The sequence below is a fragment of the Geotrypetes seraphini genome, chromosome 1 (assembly GCF_902459505.1).
Source record: "Geotrypetes seraphini chromosome 1, aGeoSer1.1, whole genome shotgun sequence".
Taxonomy (NCBI): Eukaryota; Metazoa; Chordata; class Amphibia; order Gymnophiona; family Dermophiidae; genus Geotrypetes; species Geotrypetes seraphini.
The window spans coordinates 72411359-72433571 of record NC_047084.1 but is presented as its reverse complement, the minus strand read 5'-3'; the positions used below and the strand labels follow the sequence as shown (position 1 = coordinate 72433571).

Below are 22213 nucleotides of genomic sequence, written 5' to 3'. Positions count from 1 at the left end.
CTCACAACCACATTGTCTCTCCCCTGATGTCACTTCTGAGAGCCATGCATAAGAAGTAACGTCAGAGAGAGAGTCATTGGGGTCATGAGGAGCATGTTGAAGTTCTTGTTGCTCACAGCGGTATGCGAGAAGAGAAGGGGGCATGTGCAGAGCAGGGAAGGAGCAGGGGGAGCGGAGACAAGGGCAGGGGCGCCACTGCCCTGGGTGCCTCTCACCCTCACTACGACACTGGTACACATATTCCTGAGTGTCAATGTTAAATTTTATCTTCCTGTTGCCAATGTAGTGTAGTTTCCAAGGGAATATATATGTGTTAACAAATTATACAAGGATGCACAACATATAATATGTTCATATAATGATTCAAAATGTTGTGTGATCGTGGCACCGAGGTCTCCACCTCTTCAAACCCAGCATGCACCCAAAAAGAGAGAGAAAAAGCCTCAGACTAATGTAGCAGTATAGAACCAAAAGGTACAAGTCAAAACTGCTTTTGATACTTTCACTGGCAAAAAACTCCCTCACAGAACAGCTCAGGTTTAGAAAAGGACAAAGTCACCCGGAGGCACAATCAAGGACTTAGCTGACAAAAGACGACTTGAGCTCCAAAGCTGTCACGTCTTCTCCAATCTTCCCAAGAAGTGACCTTGTTTCACCAATGTTTGGCTCATCAGGGGAACAAAAGATACAGTCTTGAAAAGTGCAGCCATGCTGGGGCCCTTTTACTAAGCTGCAGTAAGCACTAAAGTGTGCTTACCATAGGTTAAAATCCACTACCGGGGGGCATGCTCAAGCATCCCACAGAAGTTTTCAGATCTGCTCGCACTTCCCATATAAGATACTTTTTCTTTTTTAGCACCGGGGACGTGTTTAGGGAGAGAAAGTAGGCGTGGCCAGCGCTAATAGCTTAGCGAAGATACATCACCATGTACTAGATTTAGATAGTGAGCCTGCTGGGAAAGACAGGGAGAAATACTTAGAGCTCCTTTTACGAAGCCGCGTTAGCGGCTTTATCGCACGCAACTTTTTAGCATGCACTAACCCCCGTGCTAGCCGAAAACCTACCGCCTGCTCAAGAGTAGGCGGTAGTGGCTAGCGCAGCCGGCAAATTAGTGCACACTAACACACACTTTAAACCACTAACGCGGCTTTGTAAAAGGAGCCCTTAGAGTACCTGAATGAGGAGCTTAAAAGAACAAAACAAAGTTATAAGGGTCCAGACTGACATTCAGCCAAGACGCTCACAATTGTCTTATGCAGACCCTGACTGAATATCAGCCGGGACCCTTACAGTTAGGCCCAGATTTTCACTAGCCTGCCACTGAATATCCGGGGCTGATGTAACCAGCAACGGCCAATGTTTAAAAAACCACTGACTGCCACTAACTGAACACCGGCTGTCTTGATTCTAATTTAAAGTGGAAAAGAACTTTATATCAACACTTCTGGTCCTATTACATTTCCAAATATTTTTTTATAAAACATTTGTCCCCCTCCACCTCCCCCACAAACCCCCCCCCCAAAAAAAAAAACAAACTTAGTAGCTCATTATTATTACAGGTATTTGTTGAATCTCAGAAGACAACTATATTGATTGGCTAGTTTTGTGATCATTAAAAACTTTAAAATATTTTGGAGTCTGGGTTATTTAAACTATTTCTCTAATGAGTAATTATCTAAAATCCAAGCTTAAAGATAAAATTTCATCTGGAATTTTGCTCATACTATCCAAACTGACTTTGTTCAAAATACACCATCTGTCCCAGTATTTAGACAAACTTAATTTCATGCATGGTTTGCTTTTCAGGCTTTTACTTTATTCATCTGAATTGGAAAAGACTTTCTATCAGATTGAGTAACATTTCTTTTTGTGTTTAAATTACCTTAACAGCATAAAAATAACATGCCATCTGGCAGAAAGGTATAGGACTGCCTTAGCACTATGTGAACAGTGCTGGGACAGTCCAGGGGCAGACTTTGCACAGAACTGGAAGCTGCCCATTTAGTGGCAATATATGGAGGGGCATTTTAGAAAGGACATCCAACTCAGAAAGCACAATTACTTACCATAAAGGTGTTATCCAGGGATAGCAGGCAGATATTCTCTCATGTGGGTGACGTCACCAACGGAGCCCCCTAGCGGACATTTTTCACAAGCAGACTTGCTCGAAGACCTTCAGGCTTGCGATTGGCCCCGCGCATATGTGCGTGGCCCCTCCTATCCTGCCCTGCCCAACGGAGAAAGCGTCTCAGAGGTTTCGGTAGGCGATAAGCTAGCCTCCAGCGACCACAACAAGGTATGGTTCAACCTCAGGAAAGGCTTCACTAGATCAAACACAGCAACAAAGGTCCTCAATTTTCAGGGCACTAACTTCAAACCATGCGAGATTTCGTCCATCGTGCACTGCAAAACCAAGCTGAAACCGATGATGTAGAGGCTCTGTGGTCAACCATGAAATCTACCCTACACGAAGCTACAAACCGCTATATAAAAACAGTAAGCAAACGACGGAGAAGAAACAATATACCCCAGTGGTTCACTGCGGAGATCTCAGACCTCGTTAAAGAAAAGAAAAAAAGCATTTATTATCCTGCAAAACGATCAGGAAAAAGGGAGACAAAAGAATACTATCTGGCCAGGTCTAAAGCTGTCAAAACAGCAGTCAGAGAGGCCAAACTTCGAATAGAAGAAAATCTAGCAAAGAACATTAAGAAAGGGGATAAATCCTTCTTCAGGTACATTAGTGACAGAAAAAGAAACACAGATGGGATAGTACGCCTTAGGAAACCGGACGGGAAATATGTATAATCGGATTCCGATAAAGCCGAACTACTAAATAAATATTTCTGCTAAGTCTTTACCTGCAAGGCACCGGGGTCCGGTCCACAGTTCAGTCAAGGCAAAGCTCGGAAGACCCATTTCGGAATTTCGAGTTTACCCCCAGCAGCGTCTACTGTGAGCTATCAAAACTCAAAGTGAACATAGCCATGGGACTGGACAATCTACACCCCAGGGTGCTTAGAGAGTTGTGTGATGTCCTGGCGGAACCGTTATCTGTACTCTTCAATCTTTCCCTGAATACAGGAAAAGTCCCGCTGGATTGGAAGACAGCTAACGTCATTCCATTCCACAAAAAGGGTTGCAGGACGGAGGCTGCAAATTACAGACAGTCTCACATCAATAGTGAGTAAACTCATGGAAACACTAATTAAGCAGAAATTGGATACGATCCTGAACGAGGAGAATTTACGGGATCCCCATCAACATGGATTCACAAAGGGAAGGTCCTGCCAATCCAATCTAATCAGCTTCTTTGACTGGGTAACAAGAAAGCTGGATATGGGGGAGTCCATGGACGTCGTGTACTTGGACTTCAGTAAAGCTTTTGAATAGTGTCCCCACACCGCAGGTTGTTGAGGCAAGATGAATTCGATGGGATTAGGAGAAACATTAACTGCATGGGTCAACGACTGGGCTAAGCGGTAGACTTTCAGAGGGTGGTGGTTAACGGTACCCTCTCTGAAACGTTGAGGGTGACCAGTGGAGTGCCGCTAGGGCTCGGTCTTGGGCCCAATCCTCTTTAACATATTCATAGGTGACCTGACTCAGGGGCTTCAAGGTAAAATAACATTATTCGCCGATGACGCCAAACTATGCAACATAGTAGATAAAAGCACTTTGCCCGACAGTATGACGCGGGATTTACTCTTACTGGAACATTGGTCCTCAACTTGGCAGCTAAGCTTCAATGCTAAAAAATGTAAGGTCATGCACCTTGGCAGCAGAATCCCATGCAGAACTTACACCCTGAATGGTGAGACCTTAGCTCGGACTGCAGCGGAATGAGATTTAGGAGTGATCATTAGTGAAGATATGAAAACTGCCAATCAAGTGGAGAAGGCTTCTTCCAAGGCTAGACAAATGCTGGGCTGTATCTGCAGAAGTTTTGTCAGCCGGAAGCCCGAGGTCATAATGCCATTGTACAGATCCATGGTGAGACCTCATCTGGAATATTGTGTACAATTCTGGAGGCCACATTACCAAAAAGATGTGCTGAGAATTGAGTCAGTTCAACGAATGGCCACCAGGATGGTCTCGGGACTCAAGGATCTCCCATATGAGAAAAGGCTGAGTAAATTGCAACTATACTCACTCGAGGAACGTAGAGAGAGAGGAGACATGATTGAGACGTTTAAATATATCACGGGCCGTATCGAGGTGGAAGATGATATCTTCTTTCTTAAAGGTCCCACGGCCACAAGAGGGCATCCGCTGAAAATCAGGGGCGGGAAATTTCATAGTGGCATCAGAAAGTATTTCTTCACCAAAAGGGTGGTTGATCATTGGAATGAACTTCCACTGCAGGTGATCGAGGCCAGCAGTGTACCAGATTTCAAGAGAAGATGGGACAGGCATGTGGGATCTCTTGGGGGGTGAAGTTGGGGTGTGGGTCATTAAAGTGGGCAGACTTGATGGGCCGAGGCCTTTTCTGCCATCATTTTCTATGTTTCTATGCGTCTCCTCAGCGTGTCTTCAGTTCAGATAGCAAGCAAAGAAGCCAACCATGGGGAGGTGGGTGGGTAGCAAGAATATGTGCCTGCTGTCCCTGGATAACACCTGTTACGGTAAGTAACTGTGCTTTATCCCAGGACAAGCAGGCAGCGTGTTCTCTACATTTGGGAGACCTCCAAGCTAACTAAAAGGGGATGGAGGGAGAGTTTGCAAAACAGATTGGCCGAAATGGCCATCACGCCTGGAGAAAGCATCCAGACAGTAATGTGAGGTGAACATATGAACCGAGGACCAAGTGGCAGCCTTACAGATTTCCTCGATGGGAGTCGAGTGGAGGAAAGCAACAGACGCCGCCATCGCTCGGACCTTGTGGCCTATAACTTGATCCGGCAGGGAGAGACCAGCCTGAGCGTAACAGAAAGAGATAAAAGCGGCCAACCAGTTAAATGGTCCACTTAGAAACAGAGCGACCCATGCGATTAGGATCGAAAGAGAGGAACAGCTGGGGAGCATAACGATGAGGAGCGGTGCGCTTAAAGTAGAAGGCCAGCACATGCTTACAATCAAGAGAATGCAGAGCCACTTCTCCAGGTGAGAATGGGGCTTCAGAAAAAATACAGGAAGAACAATGGATTGGTTGATGTGAAGCTCTGACACAACCTTAGGCAAGAACTTAGGATGGGTAAGGAGGACCACCTTATCGTGATGGATGACCGTGAAAGGTGGGTCCGCAACCAAGGCCTGAAGCTCACTGACCCGACGGGCAGAAGTGAGAGCAATAAGAAACACCACTTTCCAAGTAAGAAACTTCAAGTGAGCCTGCACCAGTGGCTCGAAGGGCAGTTTCATCAATTGGGCAAGGACCACGTTAAGATCCCAAACCAACGGAGGAGGTTTAAGGGGTGGATGAATGTGGAAAAGGCCTTTCATGAAGCAGGAAACCTCAGGATGAACCGAGATGGGCATCCCATTAATCGGCTGATGAAAAGCTGCGATAGCACTGAGGTGGACTCGAACCGAAGAGAACTTGAGGCCAGCGCCAGACAAATGCAACAGATAATCCAAGACAGCAGATAAGGAGGCCGACAGAGGCTCCAGCTGTTGAGTAGCACACCAGGAAGAAAAGTGGGTCCACTTCTGATGGTAATAATGGTGAGTGGACTCCTTCCGGGACACCTCCAGAACATCCAGCACAGGCTGGGAGAGCTGGAACGAGGGCATTAAGTCTCAAGGAACCAAGTTGTTAAGTGCAGAAAGCACTAGGGAAGGATAGGGATGAAGCAGAGAACCCTAACTCTGTGTAAGCAAAGAAGGAAAAATAGGCAGAGGAAGAGGCTCCCTGGAACTGAGTTGCAACAGAAGGGAGAATCAAGGGGACTCAAATGCTGGTCATACTACGACTGGGTCGAAGTCAAAGGCGTCGAAGTCGGGACCAATTGGCTCACCACCGAGGAAAGCTGTGTGGTAATAATAGCTTTAAGCATGTCCTCGAACATAGGCACCGAGACCATAGGTAGGTGAGTCAGAGATGCAGCAGTGCGCTCCTTCGGGGGCGACCTCGAGGAAGAGTATTTCCTACGTGAGGAGGCACGCTTAGGATTCAGAGTCTGTAGGCTTAGGATTGGAGGAGAGTTGGTTGAGGAATTTGGACCAGAATAGATCGCTTGAAGTTTTTTTTTTGCAGAAGGTTATGGAATGGGAGGAGCGGGATAGGGATTCAAGGTGTGACATGAAAATGGGGAGACAGGTAGCCCCTAAGAAGTGGTCAGACCAAGGGACTTGTTCCCAACGAGTGTCATCGGTTGAAGTTTTGAAGGCGGTAAGATCGAAGAAAGTGGTGAAGTCTAGTGTGTGCCCCTTTTCGTGGGTTGGAGAAGAGGTAGGTGAGGGGAAATCTAGAGAGGTACGGAAATTATTAAATTCAATCGTGTCCTTGCTGGTGGTATTGTCAAAACTAAACAAATTTAAAATCAACAAAATAAAATCTTTTAAAAATGCCCATCAAGCGCACTGGAAATTTTTTTTTAGAAAAATCATACATTCCCTCCACACTCTCACCTGTCACTGCACAAAGCAGTGCTTAAACAAAGCCATTTTCAACTCTTTTCTGAACTGCAGAAATGTAGGAAGCTGTCTTAATTCCAACAGTAAAGCGTACCAATAGCATAGTCTTGCGACTCACTGAGAACCTAACAGCAATCAACGAAGGCACTTCCAAACACATCCTATCTGAAGTGCATAACGCATGTATAGGGCGGTAAAGCCACAAAATAGAACGTAAATCCACCAGACAGTTGTTCTGTAGCAATCTGAAAATTATGCACAAAAAGCACAGTTACTTACCGTAACAGTTGTTATCCAGGGACAGCAGGCAGATATTCCCACACATGGGTGACGTCACCGACGGAGCCCCGCAGCGGACAGCCTCGAAAGCAAACTTGCTTGAAGATCTCGAGCTTTCGAGTGCTGCATCGCGCATGCGTGCGTGCCTTCCCGCCCGAACTAGGGGGCGCATCTCCTGTGAGGATCCTCAGTTCAGATACCAAGCCAAGAAGCCAACCAGGGGAGGTGGGAGGGTTGTGGGAATATCTGCTGCTGTCCCTGGATAACAACTGTTACGGTAAGTAACTGTGCTTTATCCCAGGACAAGCAGGCAGCATATTCCCACACATGGGTGACCTCCAAGCTAAATAAAAGGGGAGGAGGGAAGTTGGCAATTTACGAAAAAAGATTTTGCAAAACAGGTTGGCCAAAATGGCCATCCCTCCTGGATAAAGTATCCAGACAGTAATGAGAGGTGAAAGTATGAACCGAGGACCAAGTGGCAGCCTTGCAAATTTCCTCAATAGGTGTTGATCTGAGGAAAGCGACAGATGCCGCCATAGCTCTAACTTTGTGGCCCGTCACTCAACCCTGCAGAGGAAGACCAGCCTGAGCATAGCAGAAAGAAATGCAAGCAGCCATCCAGTTGGAGATGATACGCTTCGAGACAGGACGTCCCAACCTATTTGGATCAAAAGAGATGAAAAGTTGAGGAGATGTTCTGTGAGGTTGAGTACGTTGAAGATAAAACGCCAACGCACGTTTACAGTCTAAAGTATGCAGTGACGCCTCACCAGGGTGAGAATGCGGCTTAGGAAAAAATACCGGTAACACAATAGATTGATTGATATGAAAATCTGACACTACTTTAGGTAAGAATTTTGGATGAGTACGGAGAATCACCTTATCATGGTGAAAAACTGTGAAAGGCGGGTCCAAAACCAAAGCTTGCAACTCACTGACTCGACGAGCAGAAGTGAGGGCAATCAAGAATACAGTTTTCCAAGTAAGATATTTAAAATGAGCCAAGTCAATAGGTTCAAATGGAGGTTTCATCAGTTGAGCCAGAACAACATTAAGATCCCATACAACAGGAGGCTGTTTGACAGGTGGATGGAGATTAAAAAGGCCCTTCATAAAACGAGCAACCAGAGGATGTGCCGAGAGCGGTTTCCCATCCAGAGGTTGATGAAAAGCAGCAATCGCACTAAGATGAACTCTAATAGATGTGGATTGAAGGCCTGACTGAGATAAATGAAGCAAATAATCCAGAACTGAAGCCAAAGAGGAAGATTTCGGCTGAAGACTACGACTGGAACACCAAGTCGAGAATCTGGTCCACTTCTGGCCATAACATTGACAAGTGGACGGCTTCCTGGCAGCCAGAAAAACATCTTGAACAGACTGAGAGAATTGAGAAGGATCTGTCATGTAGAAAGGAACCATGCTGTCAAGTGAAGAGACTGCAGGTTGGGATGAAGTAAAGAACCCTGACTCTGAGTGAGCAGAGAAGGAAAAACTGGTAGAAGAAGAGGTTCCCTGATGCTGAGTTGAAGAAGAAGAGAGAACCAAGGTTGTCGGGGCCACCGAGGCGCTATGAGAATCATCGTGGCATGGTCCGACTTCAGTTTGACAAGAGTTTTGAGAATCAGAGGGAATGGAGGGAAGGCATAAAGAAACTGACTCCTCCAGTCCAGAAGAAAAGCATCCACCTCGAGACGAAGAAGCGAGAAAATGCGGGAACATAACAGAGGTAGTTTGAAGTTGTCGGGTAACGCAAAGAGGTCCACCCAAGGAGTTCCCCATCGAGCAAAGACTTGACGAAGTGTGGGGGAGTTGAGCGTCCATTCGTGAGGCTGAAGCAGACGACTCAATTTGTCTGCAAGACAATTCTGTTGACCCTGAATATAGACAGCGCGAAGGAGGATGTTGTGAGAAATCGCCCAATGCCACAACCTCAAAGCTTCCTGACAAAGGGAGTGGGATCCCGTTCCACCCTGTTTGTTGACATAATACATTTCTACTTGATTGTCCGTCCGAACCAGGACTACTTGGTCGTGAAGGAGGTGAAGAAAAGCTTTGAGAGCAAGAAATATCGCTCTGAGTTCCAACAGATTGATGTGACATCAACGATTTGTGGTCGTCCACAACCCTTGTGTACGGAGACCATCTACGTGGGCTCCCCATGCGTATTCGGACGAATCTGTTGTGAGCACTTTCTGATGAGGAAGATGGTGAAACTGCAAACCTCTGGAAAGATTGGAAGAGAGCATCCACCAGCGGAGAGACTTCTTGAATAAAGGAGTCACCACTATATGACGAGAAGGCGGATCTAGGGCCTGTTGCCACTGAGACGCCAGGGTCCATTGAGGAATGCGAAGGTGGAGCCTTGCAAAGGGAGTCACATGAACCGTAGATGCCATATGCCCGAGGAGGACCATCATTTGACGAGCCGTGAGAGTCGAAAGGGAAGCTACGCGATGACAAAGCCGTAAGAGAGTTTCTTGACGATTGAGGGGGAGGAAAGCTCTCATGTGAACAGAGTCCAACACGGCGCCAATAAATTGGATCGATTGAGTTGGAACCAACTGAGATTTTGGAAAGTTGATATGGAACCCCAGACTTTGAAGAAAAGAAATAGTCTGAAGGGTCGCTTGAGTAACCCCTGGAAGAGAAGGGGCTTTGATAAGCCAATCGTCGAGGTAAGGAAAAACCTGAAGACCCCGAGCACGGAGGGCTGCAGCCACCACGACTAGACACTTGGTGAAGACCCTGGGAGAGGTCGCCAAGCCAAACGGAAGAACCCTATATTGAAGATGAAGGTTCTCCACCTTGAACCGGAGATATTTGCGAAAATTCGGATGGACAGGAATGTGAGTATAAGCCTCTTTGAGGTCTAGTGAGCACATCCAATCTCCCTGATCCATGAGGGAGTACAAGACTGGAAGCGAGAGCATGCAAAATTTCTCTTTGACTAGAAATTTGTTGAGAGCTCGGAGATCCAGAATGGGTCGCAAATCCCCCGTCTTCTTTGGAACCAGGAAGTATCTGGAGTAAAACCCCAGATTGTGCTCGGAAGGAGGAATCTCCTCCACCGCTCGAAGGTGAAGAAGTGCCTGAGCCTCCTGAAGAAGAAGGGGGAGTTGCGAGAAACTGGAAAGACACTCTCCTGGAGGGTGATCTGGGGGCACCTGAAGTAGGCGCAGAGAGTATCCCTCGCAGATGACTGTGAGAACCCAGAGGTCCGATGTAATGGTTTCCCAGACAGATGTAAAAAGGGAAAGACGACCTCCGATGGGTAGGGAGTTTGGATGCAAGGAGGTTGGAATGCTCACCACTGGTTGGAGCAGGCGCCTGGGACTTCTGAGGGCGTTGTTGCTGGGGCCATCTAGGCGGAGGCCTAGAGAAAGCTGGCGTGGATTTCATAGGATAGCGATGAGCAGGGGGCTTGTAAGCTCAAGTCGCAGAGGGTTTCGGCTTAGGACGAAGAAGAGAGGCAAAGGAGCGTTCATGCTCGGAGAGCCGTTTTGTAGCCGCCTCGATCGAGTCATCAAAAAGTTCAGAACCTTGGCACGGCAGGTTTGCTAAACGATCCTGTAAGTTGGGATCCATGTCCACTATTCTGAGCCAGGCGAGACGGCGCATGGCCACTGCAAACGCCGAGACCCTAGAAGAAAGCTCAAAAGCATCATAAGATGCCTGCAACATGAAGAGACGCAATTGAGAGAGAGATTGTATAATATGTTTATATTCAGAAAGGCGTTCTCTGGGCCAGTCTGGGCAAAAAGATGACAACTGCTTCAAAAAGTAATTAAAATAAGAAGTAAAGACATAGTTGTAATTCAAAATTCGGTTAGTCATCATCGAATTTTGATATAGTCTGCGCCCAAACTTGTCCATAGTGCGACCTTCACGCCCCGGGGGGACAGTTGCAGACACCTTAGAAGGATGAGCCTTCTTTAGGGACGATTCCACCACTAAAGACTGATGAGAAAGTTGTGATTTCTCGAACCCTTTGCAGGGGACAGTGCGATACCGAGACTCCAGCTTCGACGGGATCGCCGTCACAGAATAAGGAGTTTCCATATTCCGCAGGAAAGTCTGCTTCAGCACTGGTGTCATGGGCAGACGCAAAGTCTCCTTAGGAGGATGGGAAAGCTCCATATCCGCCAAATATTCCGGCGTGTACTTGGAATCAGAATGCAAGTCGATGTTAAGAGCCTGCCCTATGTCGAAAACAAATTTCGCAAAGGAAAAAGACTTCGAAGTTGAGGCTTCCTCAGGGGAGGCCGAACGAGAACGAGGCGCCACTGAAAATGATGGGGAAGCCTCACGTGAATATTGAGAGATTGGCTCCGAGTCTAGACGCAAAGTGATGGAGGATGCTCCACTGCCAGTCAGAGGTGGAGTGGTGGAATGCTTCCGCTTAAGACTCCGAGACGGAGAAGTGCGCGGAGTGCGAGGTTTAGAAAGAGGAGACAGATCCTGAGATAAAAGTCTCGAAGGCGGAGTCCTCGACCTCGAATGCCTCGATGAAACAGAGGAGGCAACAGTACTCTGAGAGCGAGGCACATGCTTCGAAGGAAGATCCGAAGGCCTCGAACTCTTCGAGGGAGGGATCTTCGAAGACTTGGACCGATGCTTCAATCGAGGCAAAGAGATCTTAGAAGCTCGTTCAGGAGAAGAGTCCGACGAGGAGACCCGAGTCCGAGACCTGTGGCGAGGAGACGGCCGACGAGACGCATGCTGCTGCTCAGGCTGGACTTGCGAAGACACGGTCGAGGCCGGGACCAACTGAGCCACTATCGAGGAAATTTGCTTAGTCAAAATCGACTTAAGCATATCCTCAAACATGGGGACAGAGACCAAGGGACTCGGAGTCCCAGGCGGTCTCGTGCGTTCCAATGAGGGCGACCTCGAATGAGAGTATTCCCTGGACTTGGAAGCACGCTTCGAGGATGTTCGAGAAGATGGAGTCGAACCTGGAGCCCCAGGCTGCATGGAAGTAGACTCCATCGGCTTCTTAGGAATGGTACCTGAAAAGGAAGCAGGAGAATTACCCCCCAGTCAGGCTTCGAGGACACCGCCGAAGCCTTCGAGGCCGAGGACCCGGAGGTCTTCGAGGCCGAGGCCTGCAGAGGAGGCGATGTCGAGGTTTTGGCACTCGAGGATTGTCCCGAAGTCGAGGGTTTAGCAGATGCCTCGGCCGAGGCCACAGCTTTATCAGGCTCCATTCGAGGGAAAAGCTCGAAGAACCTGTCGCAGCGGCGCTTAAAGGCACGAGGTTGAAGAGTGAGGCAGCGAAGACAATCTTCTGGGCGATGAGTCGTCCCCAAACAGAGCATACACCGACTATGGGGGTCGGTGATTGAGATAGTTCTGCCGCACTGATAACACCTTTTGAACCCGGTAACAGGCCGGGACATAGATAGGACAAAGTCCGTGTCGAGAACGAGGGAGAGAGGCCTAGGCCTCAATCTCCCAACCTGACGGCAAAGAAAATATAACAATATATATATATTTTTTTATTTTTGATAAATAAAAGAAGAAAAGACACAGCGACCGAAAATAAATAAACACTACTCAGCTGCGGTGAAGAGAAAGCACAACGCTACGGAGACCAAGTCGACAAGTCTGCTCAGCTCCGCGGAAAACGTTGAACTGAGGATCCTCACAGGAGATGCGCCCCCTAGTTCGGGCGGGAAGGCACGCGCGCATGCGCGATGCAGCACTCGAAAGCTCGAGATCTTCAAGCAAGTTTGCTTTCGAGGCTGTCCGCTGCGGGGCTCCGTCGGTGACGTCACCCATGTGTGGGAATATGCTGCCTGCTTGTCCTGGGATAACCTTAAATTCAATCTGCGCACCGATTGGCAACCAGTTAAAATCTCGAAGAATTGGTGTAATATGATCAAACTTAGAGGCATGACGCATGAGACGTACGGCAGCTTACTGCTCTAGCTGCATAGCTTGCAAAACACACTTTGTTCATGAGAACAGCTCACACTTCACGCCTTACCAATTCCTGGCCATTCTGCATAAGGCATTGGTTGTAATAGGGGAAGATCCAGCTATTCTTTCACATTGAAGCTGCAATGATTCCAGAGGCAGGTTTGGGTGCTGAGGTGATTCAAAATATAAGGAGATGGAAGCTGCAGGCATATAGATGTTCTATTTGCCCTGATAACTGGTAATGGAACAGGTCTGTGTCTGTCAAAGTGGCCTTAAACTTATGGACTTAATTAGTCAGGCTATGAGCAGCTATTCTGTCCCTAGGTCCTGGAACACTGTCTGTAGGGAGTAGTGGGTTGATAGCAGGCTAGCAGTATAGCTTTGGACCTAGCTGCAGTGGAAGTGTGTGTTGATTGCTTGTCTTTTAGGAACCCATTGCTCCATTTGGTTGTTGGCGTGCATTCTGCCAGTTCCGATCTCTCTTCTTTATTTGGACAAACATAGAGCCCAGTCATATTCCTTTCTTCCAGCTGCATAGGTGTTCACTGTGTGGATTATTAATTTATCAGTCATTCTAATGTCCATTGGGCAGGACATAAATCATCTCAGCGCCCAGGTGGACTACATCTAGGAATGGCACATCGCGGAGTATGGATATCCTGGCTGGGAAAGTGCAACATGCACTAGTCCCAGCTTCTACCTTTGCTCTACTATCTAAGTTGCATGCCATGGCATCCAGATCTTTGCATACAGGGGGTAATAATATTATTAACTAGCTGATTACCCGGCGTTGCCCGGATATTTATTTATCCCAAAATGTCCAACCCCCTACATGTCCCACCCCCCTATGTCCCACATGTCCCACCCCCTACGTTACCCCCCCCACATGTCCCATATGCCCCACCCCCATGTCCCAACACCCTACCCTCCACATGTCCCAAAGGAATGTCCCTCTCTATGGGGCTGAACTTAGACTTAAACGGCATCGGGAGTGTCGGTATTCATCTCTGCGAGCCCGAAAAGTATGGGTTGGACATTAATATCTGTCGCTTTTGATAATTTTAACATATCACCCCCTTTCCACCCCCACAGTATTTTACCCCGTCCCACCTGCACAATATTTTTCCCTAGATAGTAAGTCATATGTGTACCAAGTTTGGTTGAAATATCTCCATGCGTTTCAGAGTTATGCTGAGTATACATCTGTGAGCCTGAAAACACTATGGGGTAGAAACTAAAATCTGTCATTTTCAATCATTTTTACATATCCCCCCTTCCCACCCCCACAGTGTTTGTCCTCAGATAGTAAGTAATGTGTATGTCAAGTTTGGTTGAAATCTGTCCATTCATTGAAGAGTTATGCTGGAACATACATACATACACACACACACATATATTCAAATTATAATGTGAAATATTTGACAAAATGAATACAATACAACTAACGCAAAACTTGATTATAAACAACATTTTTAGTTTCACCTCCAGGAGCAAGAACATATAAATTCTTGGGTGAACCCACCCTTGAGCAAGCAACATAGAGTTGTGGGCCGCGAAACCCCCAGAACATATCATCCCAGGTAGTGAGGGATCTGCATACCAAGTTTTGTTCAAATCGGTCAAGCCGTTTTTGAATTACTGTGAGAATGGCAGCTTTTTACATTTTTTCCATTGACATGAATGGGTGAAATCTGATTTTCTGTTTGTAGCTCCGCCCACGTGTGCAGGTGGGCCGCGAGACCCCCAGAACATACCACCCCAGGTAGTGAGGGATCTGCATACCAACTTTCGTTCAAATCGGTCGAGCCGTTTTTGAATTACTGTGAGAATGGCAGCTTTTTACATTTTTTCCATTGACATGAATGGGTGAAATCTGATTTTCTGTTTGTAGCTCCGCCCATGTGTGCAGGTGGGCCGCGAGACCCCCAGAACATATCACCCCAGGTAGTGAGGGATCTGCATAACAAGTTTCATTCAAATCGGTCAAGCTGTTTTTGAATTACTGTGAGAATGGCAGCTTTTTACATTTTTTCCATTGACATGAATGGGTGAAATCTGATTTTGTTTGTAGCTCCGCCCACGTGTGCAGGTGGGCCGCGAGACCCCCATAACATATCATCCCAGGTAGTGAGGGATCTGCATACCAAGTTTCGTTTAAATCGGTCAAGCCGTTTTTGCGTGATCGCGGCACATACACACACACATACATACATACACACATACATACCTCCGATTTTATATATATAGATTCATTGACAGGCAAAATACTTATTAATACAGTGGACAACTTGCGGTTAATTTTGAGACCGCTTGTGTGGTTGGATATCATTCCAAGATCCCAATGCTTCACCAGTAGGAAGTGGGGCAGGGGATTAATCAGGATTAATAGATAAATTGGGCTGTGGCTGATGGCACAGGGGGCAGCTGCAACCGACACGAATGGGCTGATGTAGCACAGAAATATAGCAAAATTAAGACAGATAAAGGTCATATGGCTTATCTAGTCTGTCTAATCATTCCATCTACTATCCCCTCCTCTCGATACACTTTTTTGTCCCCTTAACCTCCACCGAGAAGCATTTCCATGTATTTACCACCCTTTTCATTCACTCTATTTGTTCATGAAAACAGCTTGCACCCCACTTGTTACCTGGCCATTCTGCGTAAGGCAGGGGTGTCCAATGTCGGTCCTCGAGGGCCGCAGTCCAGTCGGATTTTCAGGATTTCCCCAATGAATATACATGAGGTCTATTTGCATGCACTGCTTTCATTGTATGCTAATAGATCTCATGCATATTCATTGGGGAAATCCTGAAAACCCGACTGGATTGCGGCCCTCGAGGACCGACATTGGACACCCCTGGCGTAAGGCATTAGTTGTGATAGGGGAAGATCCAGCTAGGTTTAGAGCTCATTCCTTCTGATGTGGATTTGTTCTTAAATGACTTATGAGAATTGTTGGAAAGAGTTTGTGTTCCTTCTGTATATTAGGCTGCAGCTTTGTAGGAACTTGGGGAGCCGGGGAGTCATTTTCCTTACTGGCCTGTGGAAGAAATGTGAGCTTCAGGGGATGAACAGTTATATTTATTGAAGCTCTTTGAGCAGGGGATAGATGGGTCAGGTGACCCATCAGGGGGCATTGAGGTTTGTGCCATCCTTAAACCCGTCAGGGGCTAGGGGAATAGGATATTTACTTATGATCATTCTTACACTGTTGTAGCTTGGGTAGAGTGATCTGTTTTGTATCAAAGTTTATGATTTACTGTTATCATAATAAAGTTTGACCTAGTTTTATACCTACAACTTGTGTGTCATTATTGGTTGTTATTTGTTAATAAGAAGCTTAGATCAATAAGGGAAAAAAAAGAAGGGGTTATGGGGGCAGGGAGAAAAAAGGGGGGGAGAGAGAGAATGGTGAAGAAAGAAAAAGATTAGAAAGGGAGGGGTGGGGGGAATGATAAACACCGGGAGGGCCATTACAGAATCAAGAATTAAAATGTATTAAGGACTTGTTTTTTCATGTGTGTGTGTGTGGGGGGGGGGTTATGGCATACACAATATTTATTAAAAACTTTTGAATAACAAAATATTTAAATAAACAGTTGAAACTGTTCCTCTGTTCAAGCTGCCAGTATCAAAGGTATTGAAATGGACTAGACAAACTAAATCTATATATATAAAATCGGAGGTATGTATGTGTGTATGTATGAATGTATGTATGTGTGTGTGTGTGTATGTGCCGCGATCACGCAAAAACGGCTTGACCGATTTGAACGAAACTTGGTATGCAGATCCCTCACTACCTGGGATGATATGTTCTGAGGGTCTCACGGCCCACCTGCACACGTGGGCGGAGCTACAAACAGAAAATCTGATTTCACCCATTCATGTCAATGGAAAAAAATGTAAAAAGCTGCCATTCTCACAGTAATTCAAAAACGGCTTGACCGATTTGAACGAAACTTGGTATGCAGATCCCTCACTACCTGGGGTGATATGTTCTGGGGGTCTCGTGGCCCACCTGCACACGTGGGCGGAGCTACAAACAGAAAATCTGATTTCACCCATTCATGTCAATGGAAAAAATGTAAAAAGCTGCCATTCTCACAGTAATTCAAAAACAGCTTGACCGATTTTAACGAAACTTGGTATGCCGATCCCTCACTACCTGGGGTGATATGTTCTGGGGGTCTCGCGGCCCACCTGCACACGTGGGCGGAGCTACAAACAGAAAATCAGATTTCTCCCATTCATGTCAATGGAAAAAATGTAAAAAGCTGCCATTCTCACAGTAATTCAAAAACGGCTTGACCGATTTGAACGAAACTTGGTATGCAGATCCCTCACTACCTGGGGTGATATGTTCTGGGGGTCTCGCGGCCCACCTGCACACATGGGCGGAGCTACAAACATAAAATCAGATTTCACCCATTCATGTCAATGGAAAGGATGTAAAAAGTTGCCATTCTCACAGTAATTCCAACTATAAAACACTTTCTATGACACTATAACCACTAGGGACATCGTTTCTATTCTACCACGGACACCATACATATAGAGTTTGTATGTTCTAACTGTGTTTATAACTGTTTCCTTCATGCACCCCAGTTCATAATGTTATTACATTACATGAGTACTCACATATGCTGAACTAGGAACACAGGTTCCATTCAGAACCGGGAAAAAACTGCATGGAGTTTCTTTTCAACCTGAGTTTCCACATATTGAGTTGTTTAAATCAATACTGAAACTTTTGGATGCCACTTATTCCAACAGATCTTCCTTTTCAGTTTAAGAGATTGCAAATTCCAGTGAGACTTGCATTCTCTATCACAATCAACAAATCACAGGGACAGACTATTACATACTGTGGAGTGGATTTAAGATCCCCCTGTTTTTCCCATGGACAACTCTATGTTGCTTGCTCAAGGGTGGGTTCACCCAAGAATTTATATGTTCTTGCTCCTGGAGGTGAAACTAAAAATGTTGTTTATAATCAAGTTTTGCGTTAGTTGTATTGTATTCATTTTGTCAAATATTTCACATTATAATTTGAATATTGTACTTTTTATAAAGCTGTTAAAAAATAATTTCATTCACCACTATAAAGTATCTTTATTTGATTCCATTTACAGTGTTATTGCTATAATTAAATACCCGTGCAACGCCGGGGCATCAGCTAGTACTGTATAATATCATTTTAAAAAAGTAAAAAATAAAAAAAGTACTGTATGTGTTTGCCCTCAAAGAATACTCTTAATAGCTAATACTAGATCACACTCTATAGAACCGAACATTAGCTCCTTCTAGTGGTCAATATTATAACTTTCTTCTTTTAATCACTGCCCTCCAAAATACAGTAGTCTCCTTGAAACCAAAACCTGAATGTTATTATAAAAGAATCGTTTCACAAAAATGTCTGAACTCTCAGTTGCAAACACACAGTCTAGTGGTTGGTTTTTGTTTTGTTTTCTCTGTCTTTCTTTCTTTTTCTAATTAGTATGGTTATCACGATCTCAGCATTTACAAGTTGCTGGTTTTTAGTTGACAGTTTCAAAGTTCCCGTAGTTCTGCTACTATTAACTAAGATTTAATATCTGGGTAGATAATGTCAGCAACAGTATTTGACTGAGTGCATTATTCGACGAAAAAGAATCCAACATTTAATTTTTTTTAAAGTATTTTCAGTAAGCCCAGGATGCAAGATACATCTTAAGTTTTAATTCGAAATTCAAGAAAATAAGCTACAGCACTACACATGAAGGTTTGTTCCCCTCCCCCCGCAGTAGCAAAAACACTTTCAGGTTCCATTTAATGATATTTTTGCTCCCTTGGGGATTTTCCTTACCATTGGCAGCTGTCAGACTTCACACAAACCGCTACTGAAAGCCTCGGGACTGCCAACCGCAACCCCGGAGGGAAGGGGTTGCTCAGTATTAGGCGGGCTCAAGCACCCACTGGCACCCATAGAGTCGACTCCTATGCAACCCAGTATCCTGACCACAGAGAGCAAAAAGATATACCAGCGTTTAATATTGTGTGTGAATCAGAACAGTTGGCGGATCTAAACCCGCACGTCCTTAAAAATCCGAGGTCCGTGCCGCTTGTAGTTAAGTTTCTGCCTCTGACAGACCTCGGTGACAATTTAGCGCTCACGGATCCGTCTCAGCATAGGGAGGGAAAAGTATTAGGATCCGTCAGCGCTACAATGTCATCGAGATCTGTCAGAGCCGATTTACTGGGGCTGCAGGAAACCAGTTTAAAGGATTCGTTTTAGAGCCGCTGCATTGCCCCACTAGAAAATCTCCCCAACCCCTTTCAAGGCGGATAGCAGCGGACAAAATCACCAAATTGATCAATAAAACCCTCCTTGAAGCACTGCTGCCACAATAGTACCCCCCAAAAATGGTATATCATCTGCGAAACATCCTAGGAACTCCTGTGCATTTTAATGAGTGCACAAAACTTTAAAGTGCTTAAAACAATGAAACCCACTGCTCCCGAATTGAAAAGGTAACGCAGCGCCCAAAGTTCATGCCTATGCTGCGATTTGGCGACAAATTGCAACGCATCTGGTCCTCAGCACCACGGCGAGCTCCCAATCGCGCTACGGCGCATGCTTCTCCAGACCCCTAACGCCGACTTGTGGGGTGGGGGGGGAGGGGAGGGATGGCCAGTTGGGTCTCGAGCAGTACGAGAAGTATAAAGGGATGGAAGCACTCCGAAACGGTTCAGCCGGAAGCTCCCAAAAGGCGAGAGACAGCCGAAAAGTGAAGCTCGTGTCAGTAAAGCAAACGCACAAGCCAAAAGGGCTCTTGTGGTCTGTCCTCGTGCTCTCCTGCTCTTTTTCATCGAGGTAAACCTGAGCTTTCCAACTGTGCGCTCGAACGGAAACTTGATTTGGGGAGATTATAAAACAACTCAATTCAGCTGCCATCTATCTATTGCTTTGGGGATCAGACGGTTGCTACCGCAGGTTTATTACTTCCAAGCAACATCGGACTGCGGGTTTGCTAGGGTTTTTTTGGGGGGGAGGGTTGTTTTGGGGTGTTGGGTTTTTTTGGTTGTTTTTTGCTACCTTGACATATTATAACCCAGGAGCAAAAAGTGCCCTGATTTTCAGACCATGGGATGGACGGCGACCGCAACCACACTTACTCCTCCATAGCGCCAAGCATGCAAGAGACGGAGCGGAGGGACTTGTTCGGGACGTGGCCGAATTCGCTTCCCGAAAAGCACCCCAACCGGACCAACGACTCCCTGCGGGACTTCTTCGACTACGACAAAGCCGAGGGCTACGGGGACAGCTTCGCCGCCGTCCGCATCGTCATCTCCCTGGTGTACTCGGTGGTGTGCGCCCTGGGGCTGGTCGGCAACGTGCTCGTCCTCTACCTCATGAAAGCGAAGCAGGGCTGGAAGAAGTCGCCCATCAACCTCTTCGTGACCGTGCTGGCCGTCACCGACTTCCAGTTCGTGCTCACGCTCCCCTTCTGGGCGGTGGAGAACGCCCTGGACTTCGCCTGGCTCTTCGGGGACGCCATGTGCAAGATCGTGTCCTACGCGACGGCCATGAGCATGTACGCCAGCGTCTTCTTCCTGACCGCCATGAGCGTGGCGCGCTACCACTCCGTCGCCTCGGCCCTGAAGAGCAAGAGGCGGCCCACCGGCTGCTCGGCCAAGTGGGCGAGCGCCCTGATCTGGCTCGCCGCCGTGCTGGCCTCGCTGCCCAGCGCCGTCTTCTCCACGGCGTCGACGGTGTCCGACGAGGTCCTCTGCCTGGTCAAGTTCCCGTTCGAGCGCGACCGGGCCCAGCTCTGGCTCGGCCTCTACCACACCCAGAAGGTGCTGCTGGGCTTCCTGCTGCCCCTGGCCATCATCACCGCCTGCTACCTGATGCTCATCCGCTTCATCGCCGACAAGAGCGCGTGCGCCTCCACCACCCGGCGGAGGTCGAAGGTCACCAAGTCGGTGACCGTGGTGGTGCTGTCCTTCTTCGTCTGCTGGCTCCCCAACCAGGCGCTGACGGCGTGGGGCATCTTGATCAAGCTCAACGCGGTGCGCTTCAGCGACGAGTTCTACGCCAGCCAGGCCTACTTCTTCCCCATCAGCGTGTGCCTGGCCCACTCCAACAGCTGCCTCAACCCGATCCTCTACTGCCTGATGAGGCGGGAGTTCAGGAAAGCGCTGAAGAGCCTCTTCTGGAGGATCACCTCGCCCTCCCTCACCAACATGCGCCCGTTCACCGCCACCACCAAGCCCGAGCAGGACGAGCAGGCGCACTGCATGGTGCCCCTGAGCCCGGCCGAGCCCGACCTCGCCTATTACCCCCCCGGGGCGGCCATGTACAACAGCAGATACGACCTCCTGCCCAGCAGCTCGGCCGAGCGACGCTATTGACGCTATTTCGTCTGGTGTCCTTCCGCGCTCGGCAGACTTTGGCGCCTTGGGATCTAGAGACTGCTGGCATGTCAGAGTCTCACTGAGCTGTGCCAATTTAAAACAAAAAAAAAAACTCCTCCATAATTATCATCAGTAACGTAAAACTGTAGCAAAGGTCAGCGCTGCCTATTCGGAAACTGAGGGCTGACGAATTCTAAAATTGGTTGGGTTTTTTTGTTAGGACTTTTTTTTTTCATATCTAAACGAGGGTTCCCTTGTTTCTTTTCAAAGTTCATCTTCTGATCTCTCCGAAGTTAAAGCAGAAGAAGTTCGTTTTTAAAAAAAAATACATTTCAAGAAAGACAGCGTTTGTCATTCCTAATACAGTTCAGGATAATCCCATCTTTTTAAAATGAATCCATCAGGTAAACAGACAAGGTATTTTGCTTGCTTTTTTTGTTTTTGAGGTCCCCCCCCTCCTACCGAACATTGAGACCATATTTTCTCGAATGCAGTGCTGTGAGATATATTCGTTTTGATGAACTACAAATAAAACCATAACGTTATTTATATACATGCTTCCTGACTATAAAAGTTTACCTCGTTTTATAAATCCCACATGAGCTTTGTAAGGTAATTTGATCAGTATGGAAAGCATTTTATTTGAGGCGGTGAGCATGATATGAAGTGGGATTTGCACACAACTGAATGTTGCTCAGAGAAATTGGACGGGAAGGGGTAAAACGCGGACCTGACGGATCTAAACCCGCACGGCCTTAAAAATCTGAGGTCAGTGCCGTTTGTAGTTAGTTTCTGGCTCTGACAGACCTCGGTGACATTGTAGCGCTGACGGATCCTAATACTTTTCCCTCCCTATGCTGAGACGGATCCGTCAGCACTAAATTGTTTAGATCCGTGAGGTCCGCGTTTTACCCCTTCCCAAATTGGACTTACATTGTTCTTTCAAATTTGAACATGATCCCCCCACCCCCACTTGCCAGCAATTGCATTCTATTTCTTGCATGTTAGTCCCTATTGTTCCTCCCGGGT

The 22213-nt window shown here is 46.9% G+C and overlaps 1 protein-coding gene across 1 annotated transcript; it reads left to right on the top strand.

Annotated features, from left to right (window-relative positions):
* The first annotated feature begins 19915 nt into the window (after positions 1 to 19915).
* RXFP3 (relaxin family peptide receptor 3) lies at positions 19916 to 21285 on the top strand. The gene has a single exon (XM_033948225.1). The coding sequence runs from the start codon at positions 19916 to 19918 to the stop codon at positions 21179 to 21181; it is 1266 nt and encodes a 421-aa protein (XP_033804116.1). The 3' UTR covers positions 21182 to 21285.
* Positions 21286 to 22213: the final 928 nt, after the last annotated feature.

Coding starts and splice junctions, on each gene's coding strand:
- RXFP3 (XM_033948225.1), top strand. CDS start 19,916: ATGGACGGCGACCGCAACCACACTTACTCCTCCATAGCGCCAAGCATG.